This window comes from Dendropsophus ebraccatus, chromosome 4 (assembly GCF_027789765.1).
Source record: "Dendropsophus ebraccatus isolate aDenEbr1 chromosome 4, aDenEbr1.pat, whole genome shotgun sequence".
Lineage (NCBI taxonomy): Eukaryota > Metazoa > Chordata > Amphibia > Anura > Hylidae > Dendropsophus > Dendropsophus ebraccatus.
This window is the reverse complement of record NC_091457.1, coordinates 112,999,556-113,022,073: the sequence shown is the minus strand read 5'-3', so window position 1 is coordinate 113,022,073 and position 22,518 is coordinate 112,999,556. Positions and strand designations below refer to the sequence as shown.

At 43.9% G+C, this 22,518-nt stretch overlaps 1 protein-coding gene across 1 annotated transcript; it reads left to right on the top strand.

Annotated features, from left to right (window-relative positions):
- Positions 1-302: 302 nt before the first annotated feature.
- On the top strand, positions 303-12,759 carry RPN1 (ribophorin I). Its single transcript, XM_069966742.1, has 9 exons — positions 303-629; positions 5,217-5,281; positions 6,032-6,338; positions 6,677-6,886; positions 7,357-7,549; positions 7,837-7,936; positions 8,755-9,013; positions 10,078-10,323; positions 11,738-12,759. The coding sequence occupies exons 1-9, from the start codon at positions 405-407 to the stop codon at positions 11,918-11,920; spliced, it is 1,788 nt and encodes a 595-aa protein (XP_069822843.1). The 5' UTR covers positions 303-404; the 3' UTR covers positions 11,921-12,759.
- Positions 12,760-22,518: the final 9,759 nt, after the last annotated feature.

Genomic DNA, 22,518 nt, shown 5'->3' with positions numbered 1-22,518 from the left:
TCTAGACAGGAAGCACTTACAGCTTGGACAACTCATCCCTAGCCTTGTATCTACAGACGCTCTGTCCCTCATTGCATTAAGTTGTCCTCTACATTGCCTGATCATAATGGTTGGATAGATTATGAAGAACCAGCGTCTTGTGTGTAATATTATACTTATTTTATTTAAAGATATTATCAATAGAAATACAATGTATGTGAAGTCTATACAGACAGAGAAAAATCTGTGTGATGCGCTCCGTTCTGTCAGGCATTGCGGCGGTCACCCTCCCGTTGCTAGGCTGCAGCGGGGTCCTCGGCGGCCATCTTGTTCCCGCTTGGCGATTGAATGAGTAGTCAGCGGAGACTCATCTAGGAAGGGTCCGGGCTTCTACTCAATCCGTGTCCATCTTCCGCTCCCCGGCCATGGAGCGCTCCGCCATCCGCACCCTCCTTCTCCTCACAGCTCTGACCGTCTCCGCCCGGGCCCAGGAGCTGGTCAATGAGGACGTGAAGCGCACCGTGGACCTCGGCAGCCACCTAGCCAAAGTGACGGCCGAGGTGAAGCTGTCCAACCCGGGAGCCGCAGCCGCTCAGTCCTTCCTGGTCGCCCTGGAGCCGGAGCTGGCCGGACACCTGGCCTTCCTGGGGGTCAGTATGGCGGGCACTGTGGCCTTAGTGCAGCCCGGGGGCTGGGGGCAGATCTGCAGTCATGTCTCCCTGTGGCGGAGGGGTGTGTGACACATCACAGGGCAGTGCTCACTCAGCTGCTAGTAGCAAATGTCCCACAGTGTTACACACTTGGTGGTGGGAAAGGTTCCTGTCAGGACAATAGAGGATGTGTGCCATTGTTATAGCCTGGATAGTATGTGCCATTGTTATAGCATGGGTTGTGTGTATATATGTATGTGCCATTGTTATAGCATGGGTTGTGTGTGTGTGTGTGTGTGTGTACCATTGTATAGCATGGGGTGTGTGTGTGTGTGTGTGTGTGTGTGTGTGTACCATTGTATAGCATGGGTTGTGTGTGTGTGTGTGTGTACCATTGTATAGCATGGGTTGTGTGTGTGTGTGTGTGTACCATTGTATAGCATGGGTTGTGTGTGTGTGTGTGTGTACCATTGTATAGCATGGGTTGTGTGTGTGTACCATTGTATAGCATGGGTTGTGTGTGTGTGTGTGTGTACCATTGTATAGCATGGGTTGTGTGTGTGTGTGTGTGTACCATTGTATAGCATGGGTTGTGTGTGTGTGTGTGTGTACCATTGTATAGCATGGGTTGTGTGTGTGTGTGTGTGTACCATTGTATAGCATGGGTTGTGTGTGTGTGTGTGTGTGTACCATTGTATAGCATGGGTTGTGTGTGTGTGTGTGTGTGTACCATTGTATAGCATGGGTTGTGTGTGTGTGTGTGTGTACCATTGTATAGCATGGGTTGTGTGTGTGTACCATTGTATAGCATGGGTTGTGTGTGTGTACCATTGTATAGCATGGGTTGTGTGTGTGTGTGTGTGTGTACCATTGTATAGCATGGGTTGTGTGTGTGTACCATTGTATAGCATGGGTTGTGTGTATATATGTATGTGCCATTGTATAGCATGGGTTGTGTGTGCGCCAATGTTATAGCCTGGATTGTGTGTATATATGTATGTGCCATTGTATAGCATGGGTTGTGTGTGCGCCAATGTTATAGCCTGGATTGTGAGGTTTACTGACACTGGTGCACCTCACAGATGTAGCAGAGCTGAGTCTGTCATCCCCTTGTGAGGAGACCCGGGCAATGTTTGTATGACCAGTGCAGACTGCTATGGTGTTTGTTTCATATTACTGGTGATAACACTTATACTGCGGGGGCTATATAGGTGCATCGCTAAAGTGACTTGACATTTCTGGTCTGCTACGTCTATGCAATGTGTAACTGACTGACAGTCCCAAGTCTCTGAATACACAGATGCTGCAGAGCTGACTCACAGGTGGTGCTAATAATTATTTGTATAGCACAAACAGATTCTGCAGCGCAGGTGATATTATTGTGGTCTTACATAGGACTGCTGTTCTTGCAGGTCTATGGACTGTGCAGGGCAGAGAATGTGTCCAGGTCTCTGGATTGTGCAGTGCATAAAATGTACAGGTCTATGGACTGTGTCGGACAGAGACTGTGTACTGTCTATAGGCAGAGACTGTCTCCAGGTCTATGGACTGTCTATAGGCAGAGAGTGTGTACTGTAAGCAGTGCTGGGACATGATTGGCAGAGCTGTGCCCGCTCCTTTGCTGTCTGCAGGCCATTGGTGGGCGGCTGGGCCTGGAGGATGTCTTGTCAGGACCCTGCCGCTTCCTCCTCAGCCTCCTGCTCTGTGGGATTGTGACACGTCAGCGCTCGCTCTGCACTCACTTCCAGGAGAGGGTTGTGCCGGCCTCCTGCCTTCAGGCCTCCCATCATCATCATCTCCTGTAGACACTCTTTACTTCTACATGACAGCTTTAGGAAGCGTCTATAAAGAGGGGCCCGGCTTATTGTCATAGAATGCAGCTGTGTGTTTCACCGAATGAATAGTGCCACATGATCCGTGTCCTCCTAATCTATAACACATGCAGTAATACAGGCTGGGAAGGAAGTCATGTCAGAGGATGTGAAAACTGAAGATCCTCCTTTAAAAAAATGACCTGTTTAGTGTGACACAGCATAGTCTGTGGCTCAGGTGATATTACTGAAGCTGGCTCCTTAAGCAGCAGGCAGCTCCTCAGCCTGCAGTGCACAATGTACAGGCAGTATTACCCAGCAGACCTGTACCTGATGGAAGCACCAGGCCAGTAGATCAGTGCTTGTATTATCTGATGTGTGTGTGGGGAGGATCATTGTGCTGACTTTTACTTCTGTCTCTTCATAGAACATGCAGGCAAAGAACTGTGGGTTATAAAACTGTATAAGTTGTGGTCGCTGGGCCTGTTACACAAGACAGTATAGGCCTGTTAGGCTGATAAATGCCCTATATTAGGGTCAGTGCACACTACGGAATTGCTACGTATTCCGTCGCTCGTACCCGCACGCGGTGGCGCGCATTTCCGCCTGTGCCATACACACTATTCAATGCACGAGCGGATTGCGCATTCCTCCGAAAGAATTGACATGTCACTTCTTTCGGCGGAATGCATCATCCGCCTGTGCATAGAATAGTGTCTGTGGCACGGGCGGAAATGCACGCCGCCGCGTGCGGGTACGAGCGACGGAATACGCCGCGGGTTATACGCGGCAATTCCGTAGTGTGCACGGACCCTTAGGCTTAAAAAGAGTGTCACTTGAAAACTATAGACCTCAGTGCTGACATGGTTAAATAGCTGCTATTTCAGTGAGCCTAATGATCCGTTTCCACAAAGCGATAATTCACCCAATCGATCGTTTAACAATTTTGAAGCAACGATTTGGTTTTTATAACGATCAGCGTTTAGACGAATAAATCGTTATTGCGATCGTTTTTAAAGGGGTAGTGCAGTGTAAAGCACTTATTAACTAAATAACACACGTTACAAAGTTATACAACTTTGTATTGTGTGTATTTAAGTGAATGGCCCCCTTCCCCATGTTTTCCCCCACCCATGCTTGACCCGGAAGTGGGGTGCATTATACTTACGGAATCGCTGTCGACCCTGACCGCTCCAGCCCTCCCTCATGCCGGCCCTCCTCCAGCGCGTCATCTGCTGCTCAGCCGCGATTGACTGAGCATAACTATGCTCAGCCAATGACTCGCTGGAGGGAGGGGGGGGCGCGGCATGAGGGGGAGGGCTGGAGCCGTCCGGCTTCCTGAAGATGATGTGATCGTCCCAAGATGGCGGCCGGGGTCGACAGCGATTCTGTAAGTATAATGCACCACACTGCCGGGTCTAGCGTGGGTGGGGGGAAACATGGGGAAGGGGGGCATTCACTTAAATAACACACATTACAAAGTTGTATAACTTTGTAATGTGTGTTATTTAGTCAATAAATGCTTTACACTGCACTACCCCTTTAAGATCGCTTAAGCCCATCTCAAACACAGGGTGAATATTTGAAAGACTGTTTACATGAACCATCTGCGAATTGTAAGCGAACGACCAACGACGATTTGAGAACATGTTGAAAGATCACAATGAACGATTTCTCGCTCGTTGCTTGATCACTCACTGTGTTTACATGAGCCAATTATCGCTCAAATGCGGTCGTTATTGCGAAAATTCAAACTATAATTGTTTTATGTAAACGCACCATTAGGGCCCTATTACACAGAGCGATAATTGGCCCAATTATCGCTCCGTGTTATAGAGACAACGATCAGCTGATGAAACAAGCATCAGCTGATCATTTCTTTAGGCCCAGACATAAAATCATTGGCCACCGGTGCATCGCTATGTGTAATTGGACGATTGCCTAAACAGTCAATACTTTACCTGTCCACACTCCCGGTCTTCTCCTGCACTCAGTATGCATCCTGGCACCGTGAATTGCAACCTCAGAGCAGCCTGCCTGAGTTGATGGGCCATCTGGCCAGTGATTGGCTTAGCAGCCTGTCAGCTGAGACGAGTCGCTCTGAAGTTGCTACGCACGGTGCCAGGATGTATACTGAGTGCAGGAGAAGACCGAGAGTGTGGACAGGTAAAGTATTGACTGTTTGGGCAAGGGCTGCATGGGCATCGCTAACAATGTCCGTGCAGCCCTTGCTAAACGATTATCAGGTGGTGTAAAAGGGCCAATAAACGAGCACCAATCTAGCTGGCGCTTGTTTACAATATTGATTGGGCCTTCATTTGCCCGTGTAATAGGACCCTGGCAGTATCTATAGTTTACTCATGTATGGCTGCTTTACAATAAATGATATATATATATATATATATAATGTGTGTGTATGTAAGGAGGGCATGGCTGATGCCCTGAGCTGTAATGCCTCTTCCTCCTATACTACACTACCCTCTCCACCCTTGCTTTCTATCTCACTGACAAGCTCTCTGTGCATTAGAGCTCAGTCTTGCCCCGCTCCACCTTCTGAGTGCCTGCGAATTTAGGAGGCAGGACAAGAAAGAGAACTGTCGGCTGAGTGGTCATTTATATTGAAGGTGTATAGGCACCTTTAGTCCTGTGTTAATAACAGTCCTGTGGTACATGTTTGCCATGTGACAGATTACCAAATTGGACACTTTGCTATTGCTGCCCTGACTGTTACCTCTTGTCTGTCAGTAATATATATATATATTCTCCTGGGTTATAGGTGAAAACGGAAGATGAAGAGGATGGCTACCTTGAAGTACGAGAAACAAAAGTCAAAGGAAAGAGGTGAGGCTATGTGTTAGTTGGTGCAGCCAGTTACATTACTGTAAGTTTCAGATTGGCAGAATTCTTATTTTCTTCTTAGTTAATGCTATTATAGCAGGGGGCCCAATTACTTTTATTAAAGATCCGCTTACCCAGGTCTGCCAGCAGGTAGTGTCCAAGCTGCACACTAAACTGGTAACTATGAGTAAGAACCTCAAGTGCTTAACTCCCAGTGAGTCTGACATTATTCTGCTGAAGGTAGAACGTGGCATGTGACTTACATGGGGTTAGTTAGTGTAAATCCTACTATTAAAGGCCTTGGCTGCATTCATTACCTACAGAAACCCAAAGCTTGCTTATGTGCTTCTGCTGAGGTACTGTGCCGATAAAAAGTGACATGTCACTTTTCCACATGGTCTTGCCTCATGGAACACCATACTACAATGAGGGAATTACGGTGCACTCAGTCTGGTGTTTTTCCCTGTGTGCATGCAGCCCTAATGAGAGCTTGCTATCATTCTGTTCTGTAGGTGGAAAACAACCTAAAGTGCATTGGTTGCCAGGCTTCTGGGGTTTATATAGTGGTCGTCCATGATACACCCTGTTTGTTGTCTCACCAAATAGGAAGATTCAGGTCCTAAATCACAGCATCTCTGCACGGACTATGTGGCTGACTACCCAGTCAGCCACAGCCAGTATTGTTACATTGTTTTGTTTTCTGCTTTATTATTTGTATCTATCTAATGTGTTTTTTTTTTTAAATTCTATCAGTGGAAAACAATTCTCAGTCCAGCTTCCATCTTCCCTGTCTCCTGGAGCGAAGACCAAAGTCTTTATTGAGACAGTCTACACGCATGTCCTGCAGCCCTACCCTACCCAGATCACACAGGCAGAAAAACAGTTTGTAACCTTTGAAGGCAACCATTACTTTTACTCTCCGTACCCAACCACATCCCAAACAACACGTGTTAAGCTCTCCTCCAGGAATGTCGAGAGTTACACAAAGCTCGGCAACCCATCTCGATCTGATGACACCATTGAATATGGTCCCTTCAAAGATATTCCTGTGTGGAGCCATGTAAGTGTATAGAAACTGTTTCGCTTGATGCATCATGCACGTTCGACATAAGCTCTAATGTGATAGTTGTAAAGAGTTTAAAGGCAGCCGGCTGACAAGCTGACCGCCGAGCCTAGTTAAGTGTTTTGCTAGTACTGTAAATCTGCTCCTCTCCAGGTACCTCCTTTAGTGGTACCCAGCACCAGCTTAAAAAAAAATATATTTAATGGTCGCTACCTGACATGTTGTGCCCATAGGCTGCAGTATTCTGCTAGTTACCTCATGCCTGTGCTAAACTACATCTGGTGTTATGTTAGCTGCATATTGATAAATTTTAATCCCCTTGTTTTTCCCACCAGGATGTCTTGAAGGTCCACTACGAAAACAATAGTCCCTTCCTAACCATTACCAGCATGACTCGTGTTATTGAAGTCTCCCATTGGGGCAACATTGCTGTAGAAGAGACCATTGATTTAAAACACACTGGAGCATATTTAAAGGGACCCTTCTCAAGATATGATTACCAGAGGCAGCCAGATAGCGGGATCTCGTCTGTCAAATCCTTTAAGGTAGTTAAGAAATCACTTTTCTGTTTGATGTTAGGGATACATATGGGGATGTGTATGTCAGGGGGTTTTCAGGTTGTTAGATGTCGGTAATTTATTTGTTTTCTGGACAAATGTACAGCCCTCATAGCTGTCACCAGGATGGATTTGTGATTGACTGCACTGTATTACCATTCATTTCCTGCTAACTTGTTTCATCCCGGAGTTACCCGGGAGATGATCTCCATAATGACACTTTAAGGGGTATTTCCATGTGAGTAGGGTATAACTTACTTATTGGGGGCAAATGGAGCACTGAGGAGGGTGCTGCTACTCCATTCTCTTTGGAAGACTGAGATCTTTGCTCTCAAGATTGTAGAGAACCTCTGTAGTCACTCTCACACATGTCCTGTGGAGAATACCATGTTTACTGTAAATGGTCTTCAGCTGAGAAAGTTCTGCAATTTCAATGTTCATCATCTTACTCTCATTAGACGATTCTGCCCGCCGCTGCTCAGGACGTGTACTACAGGGATGAAATCGGCAACATCTCTACCAGTCACTTGCTGGTTCTGGATGACTCTGTAGAAATGGAGATCCGACCCAGGTTCCCTCTTTTCGGAGGGTGGAAAACTCATTACATGATTGGATATAACCTTCCAAGTTACGAGTACTTGTACAACCTTGGTAAGTGTCAGATTTGGCCTGATACCTGTTCATGGTCCTTAGTCTGTCCTGTCAGATTTTTTTTTTTTTTATAAATGTCTATAAACAGTGCCAAACATGCAGCCTAATGGTACTTGTATTTACTACATTTTGTTCTTTACACATAAAATATTCTGTGCCGCCAGTAAGTGTTTGCAGTGTCATCTTCTTTCACATTTGCTGCAACTTCTTACGGTAGTATTCATTGGTAGTTTGTCTTAAAAGTAGTAAATATCTAACCATTTATGTCATGGTTTCTCTATCCACAGGTGACCAGTACGCTCTGAAAATGAGACTCATTGATCATGTATTTGATGAACAGGTTGTTGATTCCCTGACTGTTAAAATCATCCTTCCTGAAGGAGCAAAGTAAGTGAACAGCAGATGTATGCCTATGAATTCTGGTGCCTGCCCCATACCTTTTTAATGTGTTTGGTCCTAATACAAATGTGGCTCCTAAAATCTACAAGAAATTATATTGCACAGATTGATAGGTACTAGGCAGTTGCATAAATGTCATGAAAAGTTAGACATATATGTCTGTATATATGCTACCATGCTCCTGAGTCTTACTCAGACAGGCCACTCAACCCAATGGCATACTGTGACTACTCCACGTGGAAAATACTGAGTAGTCACGTTTCAGCAGTTGGTGTCCCTGTTTTCATAGTTGGTTTTAGGGTACTTGGCTGTCTTGAAACTAGGGGTTAGGATACAGCACAATATTCTCTTGCACAGTACATATACTGGTAAAGGGGGCTTAGGTTAGAGGTATCTAACCTGCTGATAGCCCCCTATTGTGCACAGGGTGCCGAGGAGGAAGGTACGTCTCTTACATTCCTCCTTGGTGCCGTTCCAGTACTGTTAGCAGTGTAATCCTTGATTCGGAGCACCATTAGAAGCACTGCCCCGCCCCCAGAGCTCTGGCCTGCTCCATTGATTATCATTAGAAAGAACGGTGGGGCAGGGCTTCTAATGGTGCTCCAAACAGAGGATTACACTGCTGACAGCATGTGAATGACACAGAGGAGGAAGGTAAGACATACCTTCCTTCCTGGCGCCCACTGTGCAATAGGGGGCTATCAGCAGGTTAGATTTGTGTAACCTGCTAATAGTTCCGCTTTAAGCGCCCTTATCCTCTAAGCAACCTTTTCATGAAGTTCTGACTATATTTATTTTATTTCCAGAAATATCCATGTAGAAAACCCTTACAACTTAAACAGAGCGCCCGATGAGCTGCACTACACCTATCTAGACACTTTTGGCCGTCCAGTTATTGTTGCCCAAAAGAAAAATCTGGTTGAACAACACATCCAAGATGTTGTGGTTCACTATACATTCAACAAGATTCTGATGCTTCAAGAGCCTCTTCTGGTAGTGGGAGCCTTCTACATCCTGTTCTTCACAGTCATCATCTACGTCAGGCTTGACTTCTCTATCACTAAGGTTGGTAACTCCTCTCTCTCCTATTCTCTTCTGTTTTATAGTCATGTCCTGGAAGAACTTTAATAACATAGGAATGGGCTATGGCACAGTGACCTTAAAGCAACTCTGTACCCACAATCTGCCCCCCCCCCCACCCCAAACTGCTTGTACCTTTGGATAGCTGCTTTTAATCCAAGATCTGTCCTGTGGTCCGTGGGCAGGTGATGCAGTTATTGTCCTAAAAACAACTTTTAAACTGGCAGCCCCGTGCCCAACGGGAGTGGCCTAGATTGTGTATGAATTATGCTGGGGCACCCTCTCTGTCCCTCCTCCCGCCCTCCTCATCATTAGTAATGCTCCAGGCAGATTGCCTACTATTCGTCAGCTGTGAAAGCCCGGCACATGGGCTGGATCGTTCAGACACCTGTGCAAATGTTCAGCATGGAGAAAATGTTCCAGTGGCATTTCTAATGATGAAGAGGGGTGGTGCAAAGTTAGGGCACAGATACTCCCGTAGGGCACTGGGTTTTAAGTTTAAAAATTGGACAATAACTGCATCACCTGCCAAACGGACCGCAGGACAGATCTTGGATTAAAAGCAGCTATCCGAAGGTACAAGCGGTTTGAGGGGGTCAGATTGTGGGTACAGAGTCGCTTAAGTAGATGTCTTAAGGGGCATTCAAATGGTTCTGTGAAACACAGAACCATGGATGGTAAAGCTGGAATGAATGACCTCCCGGCATCATGTATCATTATGATGCCAGGAGTGCCCAAAAGTGTTTAATTCTTTGCAGGACTGTATTGACAGCTGCACGGCAACTCATTTGTCTGACCTTTAAAACCCAGCTGAGCAGTGATCTATCCAGGTTCCTAAATTTTCTCTTTTAGCAATATAATTCTATATGACTTGAGTGACAAGAAATATAGCAGCCCGCCCAAGTGCCACAGTTTCTTACACAGCTTAGTTGAGAATTGGATGTGGTAGTCATGTGACACTTAATGGTTGAGGCCTATATACAATAATTCCACCCTGTAAACCCTTTAATTCTGAATGATTTTTGACGTTCTACACTTTGTCATGATAGGATCCAGCAGCTGAAGCCAGGATGAAGGTTGCCTGCATCACAGAGCAGATCCTTACTCTGGTCAACAAGAGACTTGGCCTTTACCGTCACTTTGATGAAGCTGTGAACAAGTACAAGCAGTCCCGGGACATCTCCACTCTAAACAGTGGTAAAAAAGCTCTGGAGACTGAGCATAAGAACCTAACAAATGAAATTGCATCACTGCAGTCCAAGCTAAAGGCTGAAGGCTCTGACCTGTGTGATAAGGTAAGGCTACACCCCGATCAGAACAATGTGTGTGTACAGGCACAGCACTATTTATGAAAGAAGACAACTATTCCTGTAAACCACACTTAAGGTGTGTACCTGTTTGTATGTGATGGGTCATTGATTTCATTTTAGATAGGCCAGATATGCATTGCATCAGGGGCTCTGTTCTCCCTGGCAAACTGAATGGACAGCTGCTCCGCTGCACCCAAGTGCAGACTGAAAGACCTCTTTGACTTTCATTAGGGCATTCAGGTTTTCCACTCCATGACAGGATCTTAGGAGTGTAACAGGACAAGAGAAAAGTGCAGATTCTTTTGACATTGAGACAAACTGACTTTGAGACCCTGAGCGGAGCCACTGACTAAACCGTACGTAGTATCTCAGTAGCAGGGACCTATAAATGTTGAGGGCAATGTCCTAACAGGTGGAGAGAGTATTCCAGGACAGTAGTTTATCTTAAACTTCTGCTTCAGTAAATTCGTATTTTAACACTGTTGAATATTTTGGCCCTATTTAAAGGGCATGTATCGCCTATATTTCCTTTTACTGATTAGTCGGATTGTAATTTTTTTTTATTTTTTATTTTAATCTGTTTTTGACTAATTCCCCCCCCCCCCCCTCCCCATTTTGTACATTATGGGGACTGCCATCTCGCCTTACGTGATTTTAACAGCATTTAGTGACATGCTTTACAGAAAGAATCATTGATGTAGACGACAATAAGTGGAGTTAGGGTGGTATTACACGGAACGATTATTGTTCGAAAAATCGTTAAATTCGGATTTTAACGATAATCATTTCGTGTAATAGCAGGCAACGATTAAATGACCAACGAGAAATCGTTGATCGTTTAATAGGATCCGGACCGATTTTTATCGTTTGATCGTTCGCACATCGTTCGCACATCGTTCGATGGAATAAAAATTCACAGCTGAAACCTACGCAATAGCGAGAACTAAACGACCGCAAGAACGATCATAAATAACGATCATCGTTTCGTGTACTTGGGCGAACGATTTCGGGTCGTTTGCCTTAGCGGTCGTTTAAGATCGTTTATCGTTAGTCGTCGGAAAATTGCTTGGTGTAATAGTACCCTTAGTCTCCTTTTGAAGAGGTCATTCCACAGGCAGCTGCTATTATCTTCTCTATCTACTGGTGTCACCTGACCTCTTAATGCTGTACAGATCACTTTACAGCAGCATCCTCTTATCACCACAGACAGAACAGGAACAACTTAGTTTTAGCCCCAGTGGTGAGTATGAAAAGATTTTAGGAATGTTTTATTATAGATAGTAAAATGGAAAATTAGAAGAAAAAAAAAAAGTTACCAAAAACACTTAATTAAAATTAAGTTTATTTTCTGATAACACATTCCCACAAGTAATATTTTACATTTGTTATGTGGCTTTAGGTTGCAGAGATCCAGAAGCTAGACAGCCAAGTGAAGGAGATTGTGGTGAAATCCTCCTCTGAAGCTGAACGCCTGGTTGCTGGCAAGCTGAAGAAGGACAGTTACATCGAAAGTGAGAAGCAACATGCTAATAAACGCCAGGAGCTGGTCAACAAAGTCGACAACATTCTGGATGCGTTGTAACTGCTTCAGGATGAGGACTGGACAGACCTCAGGAGACGGGTTGCATCAGTGCCTGAAAGCATAACGGTCCTCCTTGCGCCTTCCTGCAGCCTTGTCAGTTTAATTCCTGAGCTTACCAATATTTGTCCTCTCCTGCTTTATCAACAATATGAGATTAAGGCACAGCTGTGTGCAGGGTGCATACGGAACCAATACCATGCTCTTATTGGATGATTGGATGATTCATCATTTGGATGATGGATGATTGGATCATGTATTTCCCTGAGGGTCTTTTACTGCCAAACTGTGGGCATTTAATTGCCACTGTATGATCCCTCCCCATGTGCTGTACCATAGGTAAAACCAGGCACTTTTGTTGGCGGCTGAACCCTTCATTGGACATGGGCAGTTCTGTAGTAAATGTAAAGCGAGAAGAGAACACCAACTTTTCATCACTGTCCTCCAGCAGTTTGTGCCTCATGTTCTCCTAGGGGATTAGAATCTTATTTTTTTTTTTCTTGGGATGGGCAAAGCCTGGGAATGTGGTGAAGTAAAAAAACACAACAATTCTTCATGTCCTTTAATGAATCTTTAATTCATACATTTTTGTTTAGTTTAAATCTTTATTTTATATTTTTACATCAATGTCTTCTGTGCGGTTAGTAAAGCGTCTTCGTTCCACAGAATAAGATTGCCCTTTTCTCTTTCTGTCTTTTGTTTATATGCAGTGACCCAGCGGGCGGCACCTTTTGCATACAAAGTCTCAGCCAAGTTTTTACACTTTGATTGTCAGGAGAAACTGTAAAGTTTTGTTTTTCTGCTTGTTTCACCAAAAAGTAATAAAGAAGGGATTGTGGATACCCAGGCCTCAGTTCTCTGCATTGCTTTGCACATTGTCATCTGTACAGAATTATACAAATTCTCAATGCACAAGAAGCTAGGAAATAGAAGCAACCACAAAAACTCTAAAAATGTATATGTTCAGTAATCAAATACAAAAATGTGTGATTTTAGGCGCAGAAATCCTCCACTAATCTTACTACATGGTTAGATGTATTATAGACAACACAACTGTTTTTTTTGTTTGTTTGTTTTTTTTAATATCCTTAGGGACTTGCCAAAATGTACAGAGACTAATCTAACCTGCTGATATATCCTTATTGCACAGGAGAAGCCGGGGAGGAAGGTATGTCTCTTACTTTCCTCCTCAGTGCAGTTAGTCGTGTTCCCCACAGTGCGGTGAGACTGTTAGGAGCACTGCCCGCTGTTGGAAAAAGCATCTACAATGCGATTGTCATCCAGCTGCTACCACTAGGTGGTGCGCTCTACAAGAAAACCATAGACATTACTACTGTCTTTGTAAACTGACGGGAAATTTCTAATTTGCCTCTTTTGAGCAGCTGTTCTTCTGTCTGTAAGTAATGGACAGTTATAGTTGTGCGATGATTAGTTAATTGGTAACAACTAAGGGTCCATTTACACAGAAAGATTATCTGACAGATCATCTGCCAAAGATTTGAAGCCAAAGCCAGGAACAGACTATAAACAGAGATCAGGTCATAAAGGAAAGCCTGAGATTTCTGCTCTTTTCAAATCCATTCCTGGCTTTGGCTTCAAAGCTTTGGCAGATTATCTGTCAGACAATCTTTCTGTGTAAACGTACCATTAGTATACGCTTGTAAGTACTTAAATGTCAAGTTAACGCCATCAGACCAATAACTACCTAGGTCAGGAGGATTTCCTAATTTATTCCCATGCTGCTCAGGGTAATTCCTTGCCCCCCTTGTTTGGAAATATTGTGGAAACTGTTTTTGCTCGGTTTTCGAACGTTTTTGCGAGCGTGGATGGTGGGTTGTACCTGGCGAGTTAAGCAGTGGTGTATAAGACTGCTGGAGTGCATATACAGTGCAGTAGTAGTACAGGCAGTGCACCACCATCTCCCATCGGTTCAATACTGGAATGGGGGGGACTCTATACAGTAAAGGATGGGTGAGGAGTTGGTGACTACTGTACTATAATTACTGGTTCTGATGAACATTTCTATGTTTAATGTCCTGTATAGTACTGTACTGTAGTGATTATACTGAGCACTTATCAGTGTAATAAATAAGTATTGTAGGTAATTATTGGTGGCTGCTGGAACCAATTCATTACATTTACATTATTTCCTATGGGGGGGGCAGACAGCTGAGACCACAATGATCATGAGGACAAGTCTGGGTTCACACTACATATATTTCAGTCAGTATTGTGGTCCTCATATTGCAACCAAAACCAGGAGTGGATTAAAAACACAGAAAGGCTCTGTTAACACAATGATGAAATTGAGTGGATGGCCGCCATATAACAGTAAATAACGGCCATTATTTCAATATAACAGGCGTTGTTTTAAAATAACAGCAAATATTTGCCATTAAATGGCGGCCATCCACTCAATTTCAACATTGTGTGAACAGAGCCTTTCTGTGTTTTTAATCCACTCCTGGTTTTGGTTGCAATATGAGGACCACAATACTGACTGAAATATACGTAGTGTGAACCCAGCCTAATAGTGATTGGAGATGCAGATCCATTCGCTCAGGAGATCCCTTCCCGTTCTTATGATCTGTAGGGAGGCCCCAGAGCAAAGTAGGAATCTCTGCCCACTAGCATTGCTGCTTCTATTTGCCACTACAGTGTAATTGCTATGGCCAATGGTGCCATCTTTGCTTCCCCCTAGCAGTTCAGATCTGTTCCCAGGTTAAGCACCTATGAGGTAAATACATTCCAGTAATTTCTGACAGCATTTATACAGCTTGCTTGGGTTGTGTACTCCACATACCTTCAATGTGTACATATGTCCATGCCTCAGTATCATGGGCGCAGTAAACAATCCATCTCCGCTCTGAGTGTTTGACCAGCAGATGCTCACACAATGGATGTCACAATGACAAGTGATAAACCTGGCAGGTCAAACACTGGTTTCCCAGCAGAATTTCCACCCTGGCTTGCAGGTCTAGCCCAAGGTGCAGGCAGTGAAAGGCTTTATGGCAAAGTAAATTTGTGAAAATTTCCTGTATATTATATAATTCTTGAAAGCGTTTGTGTTTTTACAGCATTGCATTCAAGACCTCACAACACATTGGGCACATAATATACTGCTGGGGTAGGGGGGAATAGAAACCCTCATACTTACTGAGCCCCAGTCCCCCACTGCTCTCGTGCAGCTCCTGTTTTGTTTTTTTTCCCTGATATTTTACAGTGGAGTCTCCAAATATTTCTGAAACGAGGGCTTGATGCAGGACCTGCTGCTCAGCCAAGTACTGGCCAAGGGAGAACACTGCTGCAGCCAGTCATTAGCTGAGGCAGGTTGTGCCCAATCACTTAATTTTGGAGAATGAAAGCAGGGGACTAAGTACGTATGGCTTTTTTACCCCCCCCCCCCCCCCCCATATTTTAACTCTGCTCTAGCATCAAATATATTTTGATTGATATTATTTATGAAACATCATAGTAACTGAAAAAACAGCACCACACCTGTCCCCAGGTCGATTGTGGTATTACAATTAAGCTCCATTCACTTCCAAGGAACTGAGCTGCAGAACCACACCCAAACCGAGGACTACAGTTTCTGGAAGTAACCACTGTTGTCAGTTTTTCTGAGGGCCCTATTACACCAACAGGTATCTGACAGATTTTTACAGCCAAAGCTAGGAGTGGATTTGAAAAGAGGATAAATCCAGTATTTCCTTTATGACCTGTTCTCTGTTTATAGTCCATTCCTGGCCTTGGTTGCAAAAATCTGTCAGATATCATCTGTTGGTGTAATAGGGCACTAAGGGTCCATTTACACGCAAAGATTATCTGCCAAAGATTTGAAGCCAAAGCCAGGAATGATTTTGAAAAGAGGGAAAATCTCAGGCTTTTCTTTATGACCTGATCCCTGTTTATATTCTGTTTCTGGCTTTGGCTTCAAATCTTTGGCTGATAATCTGTTAGATAATCTTTCTGTAGTTTCTACAAAATTTCCCTTTTTATTATAGGGGACAGTATTAGGCTATGTTCACACTATGTAAAAACTATATTTTATAACATAGCCGTATTTCGGCCGTTGTGTGAACAGCTGTTAACTGATGTTGTTTTTACATAGTGTGAACATAGCCTTTTTATTATATTTTTTGTGTAGGGGCAGTATTATAGTAGTTAAAGTCATGTACATAGGAGCATCATTATAATGGGTATGTTCTTGTACATAGGGGCAGTATTATAAAAGTTATATTCTTATACGAAGGGGCAGTATTATAGTAGTTATATTCTTGTACATAGGGGGCAGCATTATAGTAGTTATATTCTTGTACATAGGGGGCAGCATTATAGTAGTTATATTCTTGTACATAGGGGGCAGTGTTATAGTAGTTATATTCTTGTATATAGGGGCAGTGTTATAGTAGTTATATTCTTGTACATAGGGGGCAGTATTATAGTAGTTATATTCTTGTACATAGGGGGCAGTATTTTAATAGTTATATTCTTATACTTAGGGAGCAGTATATTCTAGTACATAGGGGACAGTATTTTAGTAATTATATTCTTGGATATAGGAGGAGTATTATAGTAGTTATATACAGACATTTGAGAGAAAGGCTATGGCTAACCCTAATGCCTCTCGGCTACATTTAAAAACCAACGCCTGGATGTTATATAATTTGATCAAACCATATTGCCTTATGTACCATGTGCAGGTCCCCTGGCCCACATGAGTCCCTACACTAAATCAACGCTGTGTTGCTTGCTCTCGCTTTGCGAGGTTGGCAGTCGCCGACCCACACAGTGTTGATTTAGTGTAGGGACTCGTGGTCCAGGGGACCTGCACGTGGTACATGAGGCAATATGGTTTGATCAAATTATATACCAACATTCTGGCGTTGGTTTTTAAATGTAGCTGAGAGGCATTGGTGTCAGCCATAGGTGTGAGGTGCAGCAGCTCCTTTCTCTCCATGTCGAATTAAAGTAGTTATCTTCTTGTACATAGGCGGCAGTGTTATAGTATTTTTTTTTTTATTCCTGTATACAGGGAACTGTATTATAGTAGTTATATATTTGTATAAAAGGAGCATGATTAAAGTAGTTATATTCCTGCATATAGGGAGCAGTATTACTGCATCTAATGGTGCGTTTACACAGAGAGATTTATCTGACAGATTTGTGAAGCCAAAGCCAGGAACAGACTATAAACAGGAAAAAGGTCATGAAGGAAAGACTGAGATTTCTTCTCTTTTCTAATCCATACCTAGGTTTGGCTTCCAAAATCTGTCAGATAAATCTGTCAGTGTAAACGCACCATTAGAATTGTTGTCACTTCATTTTTCTCTTGGTGGCTAATACAAACTGCATTATTTAGTAGGGGAAGAAAAGGACACAGGATGATTCCCTACCAAGGGAAAAGTGAAAATGATCAAGATAAAAAATAATAATAAAACCTAATTTCTAGAAAATATATTGTACAACTGCAATTATGGCCCAGTCTGCTTTAAACCCTGGTGTCTGGTCTTTTTGCAGCAACCAATCGCAGCTTGTGCTTTATATCCTAACACACACTGGTAAAATGAAAGCTGAGCTGTGATTGGATGAAGTGGAAAAAGCAGACAGTGTGTGCTTTAGGCAGATTGATAAATCTGTGTCTATAACTTCTGTTTCTGTCAGTTGTGTATAGGAAAGCAGACAGCTGATGGCAAATAATGAAACCCGGGCAACCATCTCGCTCTGCAGCCAGTGACAGACTTGTCAGCTCCCCGCTGAGTCCTATTCATTCTCCTGCTCTGGTTAATCTCCTGCTTTGTGATGAGTCTTCTTCTTATTGCTTAGGCCACTAGAGTAGATTGCTAATTCTCTCACCCACCAAGAGGCTGCAGTTTGCCACCAAAGTTGAGCTCTTCAGCAGTGGAGGCCAAAAGTGTTGGGACATGCAATGTAACGATTGTCAGCAAGACACAGCCGTTGTCTGTCTTCTGGATTCTTCCACATGACATGTCCAAACAGTGCTGGTGTTCTCCATATCGCTGGGATTCTCTTACTGACAGTTTCTTTTCTCACTACATTTAATACCTTGCTTGGAAAAAAAGCTCTTAAAATTTGAGCCTGTTCTCAAAGTGATTCTGTCACCACCCCATGAACTACTCCAGCCTTATAAAACATTAACAAGGATTTATTGGAGTGTAAACTTGTAAAAAAAAAAAGTCATATTCTTATGCACGGTTATGCCAGTGGTATCTTATGAGGGTAACTTCTATTATGAATATGAATTGTTGTGATATACATGTGTATTTCCCCCTTTAGTGCACATGCATGTGGTTAAAGGGGATTATCCAGTGCTACAAAAACATGGCCACTTTCTTCCAGAGAAAGCACCGCTCTTGTCTCCAGTTCAGGTGTGGTTTGCAATTAATCTCCATTCACTTCAATGGAACTGACTTACCCCACCCAAACTAGAGACAGGGTGGTGACTAAATCCCATACCGCAAAGGGACCTTGCTGGGGGCAGGCACACAGCTCCCAGGCAAGACCCGCCCCGGACGGATTTCATTGGCTGCTCCACTCCAGGCTTCCTAGCAGTTAAAATCAGACCCTGCCAGACCCCCGACCCTAATCCGAAAGTTTAGTATTAGGGTTACTACCAACATTTAACTATCCCCTGCCCACACAACAACCCTAACCCTCGGGGTTGGTGCCAATCAGGAGGGTTGGGGCTGTGGAGAGGGTTAGACATAAGAAATCAGTGGGGCGTAACCCTAAGCCGACTCCCAACCCTAACCCTAATACTAAACGTTCGGATTAGGTTCAGGGGTCCAGCCGGGTCTCATTTTGACTGCTAGGAAGCCTGGAGTGGAGCAGCCAATGAAATCGGGGCGGGGCTTTCCTGGGAGCTGTGTGCCCGCCCCCAGCAAAGTCCCTTTGCAGTATGTGATTTAGTCACTACCCTAGATACGAGAGGGGCAGTCTCTAGAAGAGAGTGGCCATGTTTGTGTAGGGCTGGATATAACCCCTTTAAGTGGGGTGACCTCGCTGGGGGTAGTAGTAGTAGGACCCGGGTTGCCACTTGCCAGATGTTACGGTCACGGTTATGGCACGAGGGTATATGGCTAGACCACGGGAACCTGACCCTGCGGGACACCAAATTCATTGTTGCCCTTAGTCAAGGCACCAATGACTAGACCAATGCCAGGGTTCAGAAACAACGGGATTTGTGCGTTTATTGAAACGGCAAATGCTAGTAGCAACAGTCTCTGGATGCAAACAGGAATAGGCAGAGTCAAATACAACTGAGCAGATGGGTGGTGGTGCAATAGGCTGTAATATGAGAGTGACGCTGTAGTTAGGGAGATCTTTACGGAGGATGGGAGTAGTAGTTCCCTTGACAATGATACTGGGTATAGCGATAATGAGGAGGATACTTGCTGTTGGCGATGAAACGAGTATGGAGACTGAGGAGATGTACCCAGATCTTGAGAATAGACGAGAATCTTGAGAATAAGCCAGGTCTGGACTGGACCGGCATACGTTTTGGAGATAATGAACTGAAGAATACTGAGCAGCGGCCTTCTCCCTGAGGAGCAGCAAGGTAACATACCCTTCCCTCTTGAAGGTAGAGGGAGGACTGACTGACCCCAGCCAAAAGCTCGACGGCTATTGGGGTTGCTATGGCAGCCGGGGAAGTCATGTGATACTAGGCCGTTTGCATCACCACACCATGTGACCAACATATGAAAATCAATATACATAACAGAATACTGAGAATGCAAGGGGTGAATACTGGGGCAACATAAACCAAACCTTTGTAGTGGCCACTAACCATAGTGAAGCATATGGGTCCTGGTGCCTCAGGGGCCCAAAAGCCCTTTTGCCACGCATGTTGGTTGCTTGTCCTGGTATAGTTTTTGTGCTGGCCTCTGCCTCCATAGCAGAGACAACCACAATAGCTTGACCACTGACATTTCTTAAAGTAGAGATACAGAAGAACATGAGAGTAGCAGCTTTCATTTCTGATTGGTTGTTATAGGAGGGGAATATTCTGTATCTTTTAGGTCTTATAAAGAGTTACATACTTGGAAATCAATTCTGCATTGTGTGGAGCTTTACAGACCAGATCTCCCGGGTGCCAGAAAAACTACCTCAGCCCCTGGAACACAGGGCTGTAATTTGAAGTTCAGAGGCCTGTACCCAATGTGCTAATTATTCCGTCCTTCAAAGAGCACTGTGCCTGAGGCCTGAGATGATAGGCTGGGTGACTGGTGTCCTGGCACACCAAGCAGTTCAAAGCCCCGCTCTCACCTTGGCTCAGGTGGCCGTGACAAGAACCGACCCGTTAAGGGAGGAAAATGAGAGCACTTTTCGGGAAATATCACAAAACCCATCACAATTTCTTCACTTTGTGAATCTCCTTTGAAGTTCATGATTATCTCCCATCCTATAATTAGACGCAGCTTGTCTGCTGTGATGGGTGCCAGGATTAGGGCTCTGCTTGTTCCCTGCAAATGACTTAACCCTACTTGCAGCTCACACATTTCACTGTTCTACTGTTAGACTTATCTAGCGAATGGTGACTTCCAACTTCTGATATCTGTTATGTAGAGCAAGGAGAGGGCAACCTAAGGGGGTGGGGGAGTGTAAACACCTTCTTTTCCTTGTATATTAACAGTGACACTTTAAGATATATTGCAAGCCCAGCCCTCTTGTCCAGCATCAGTGTCTTATTTTACAAATACTCTTCTGGATCGGCAAAAATTCACACATAAACCTTCAAAATCTTATATAAAGTCTTCCCAGAAGATTGGAATCTGGGAAGAATAATGGGGTCCTTAAAGTGGATATGTACCATTATGTAACTGCCCACAAACCGCCAGTACCGCATTGTAGAGGTCCTCACACTGTGATTCAGGGGTCAGCCTTTCTCCCGATACCGGTATTTTGAAGAAAAAATACTTTAATTGCTGCAGTGTGGAGGCAGCCTGGTGTGGCCTAGAACATCTGTGCCCTAGGCCTGCGGCACCTCTCTCTTCTTGGCTGGATGGAGGCAGGGAGGGAGGCACCACAGGCCTATGGCACGGATGCTCTAGGCCACGTCAGATTCACTCCCCACCCTGTTATAGCAATAAAAGTAGTTTTTCTTCAAAACACCGGCATCAGGAGAAAGGACGACCCCCTAAACCAGGCACAGCGTGAGGACCTCTACAATGCGGTACTGGCAGTTTGTGGGCAGATACATTCGCTTTAATTCCTATAGGTTTAGAATAGACTATCCTAAAAGCTCCTGTAGATGTAATGTGTAGGTAGGGGTGTGTGTATCATTTACGTAATAATTTTTGCGATTGCGCACTTTTCATGTGCTGTGCAAAAACGATAGTTAGGAGCACAGGCCTTGATAAATATTGCACAATTTTGTGCTTTTTTATGGCTAAAAAAAAACTATGCCTGGAGTACTGCCGCACAATATTTTTTGCACAAAATAAAAAAATTGCAACATGCCTCCCTCTGAGCGAAAAAAAAAAAAAAAATAGCGCACACGATAATTATCACTCCCTGTACAGGAACACAGAATACGCCTCCAGAATAAAGGTGCAAAAAGAATGATACATATGCCCCATGGTGTCTGTCAGCTGAGATGATTAACACTTTTGCCTTTAATAAAGTTTTATGAAAAATGGGAGCAACCATATACATTACATAAATTGGAAAATATTGACAGGACCTATTTATAGAGAAAGGTGTGCTTTTAGGTGACAGGTCCTCTTCTAAAAATGACCTGAGAGCTTCATAAGGGAAGCATTGATATTGTCCATTTGCTTCTTAGTATCCACTTTCCCTTCTTCACAAGTGTTCATTAACAAACACGCAGGACGTAGCGCGGCCTCTTCACACAGTCTCACCATTGTGTCTGAGCATGCTGTATCCGCCTGGCCCCTCAAGGTATGAAACTAAATATTGTTTTGAATGCTTTCAAGAGTTTAAGTACCATATCTGCAAATTACGTGAATCAACCTGAACGAGATAACAAGGCCGCACTTTTTTATGTCTCTTCTATTTTTGGCATCAGACCAAACAGCAGAACATCACAGATATTTATCCTGTTCTGGAGACTAATTTAAGAACCTGCCATTAAAGATGAGCCCCCATTTTTATCACATTAAAGTGCTGTCTACCCAGCTGCTTACAGCCCTGATCATATGGTGGCGACCAGCAGTAATACTCATCATCTAAATATAGATAGATCTGGGAAGAAGGGGGGGGGGGGGTGAATTTTTTATTTGATATTGCCTTGTGTCTTTGAAGTTGCTAAATACGATTATATCTATGGTATTGCCTAAGTGGAAAATGCAGGATTGTATTGCAACCTTAAATAGTAGTATGATCTGGATACTAGAGGGAAGTCCCAAGCAAAAGATCCCCCGTTATATATTTTACTTGGCCTTTAAAGGGAAGGTTTTGTTTCCTCTTATATTTACATGTTCTCTGGCTGAGATAGAAACAAAAAAATGTGTACTCACCTGCCCTGTTCCCTCTAGAAGAACATTCCATTTGTGCCCAGTCCCACTGCTAGGACATCAGGTAAAAAATAAAAATGGATTTGAAACATACAGCATTGT

Excerpts from the sequence above, each read along its gene's own strand:
- RPN1 (XM_069966742.1), top strand. The coding sequence starts at position 405 with ATGGAGCGCTCCGCCATCCGCACCCTCCTTCTCCTCACAGCTCTGACC. Across the intron at positions 6,339-6,676 it reads ATATTCCTGTGTGGAGCCAT|GATGTCTTGAAGGTCCACTA; the intron begins GTAAGTGTATAG and ends TTTTCCCACCAG. Across the intron at positions 7,550-7,836 it reads CGAGTACTTGTACAACCTTG|GTGACCAGTACGCTCTGAAA; the intron begins GTAAGTGTCAGA and ends CTCTATCCACAG.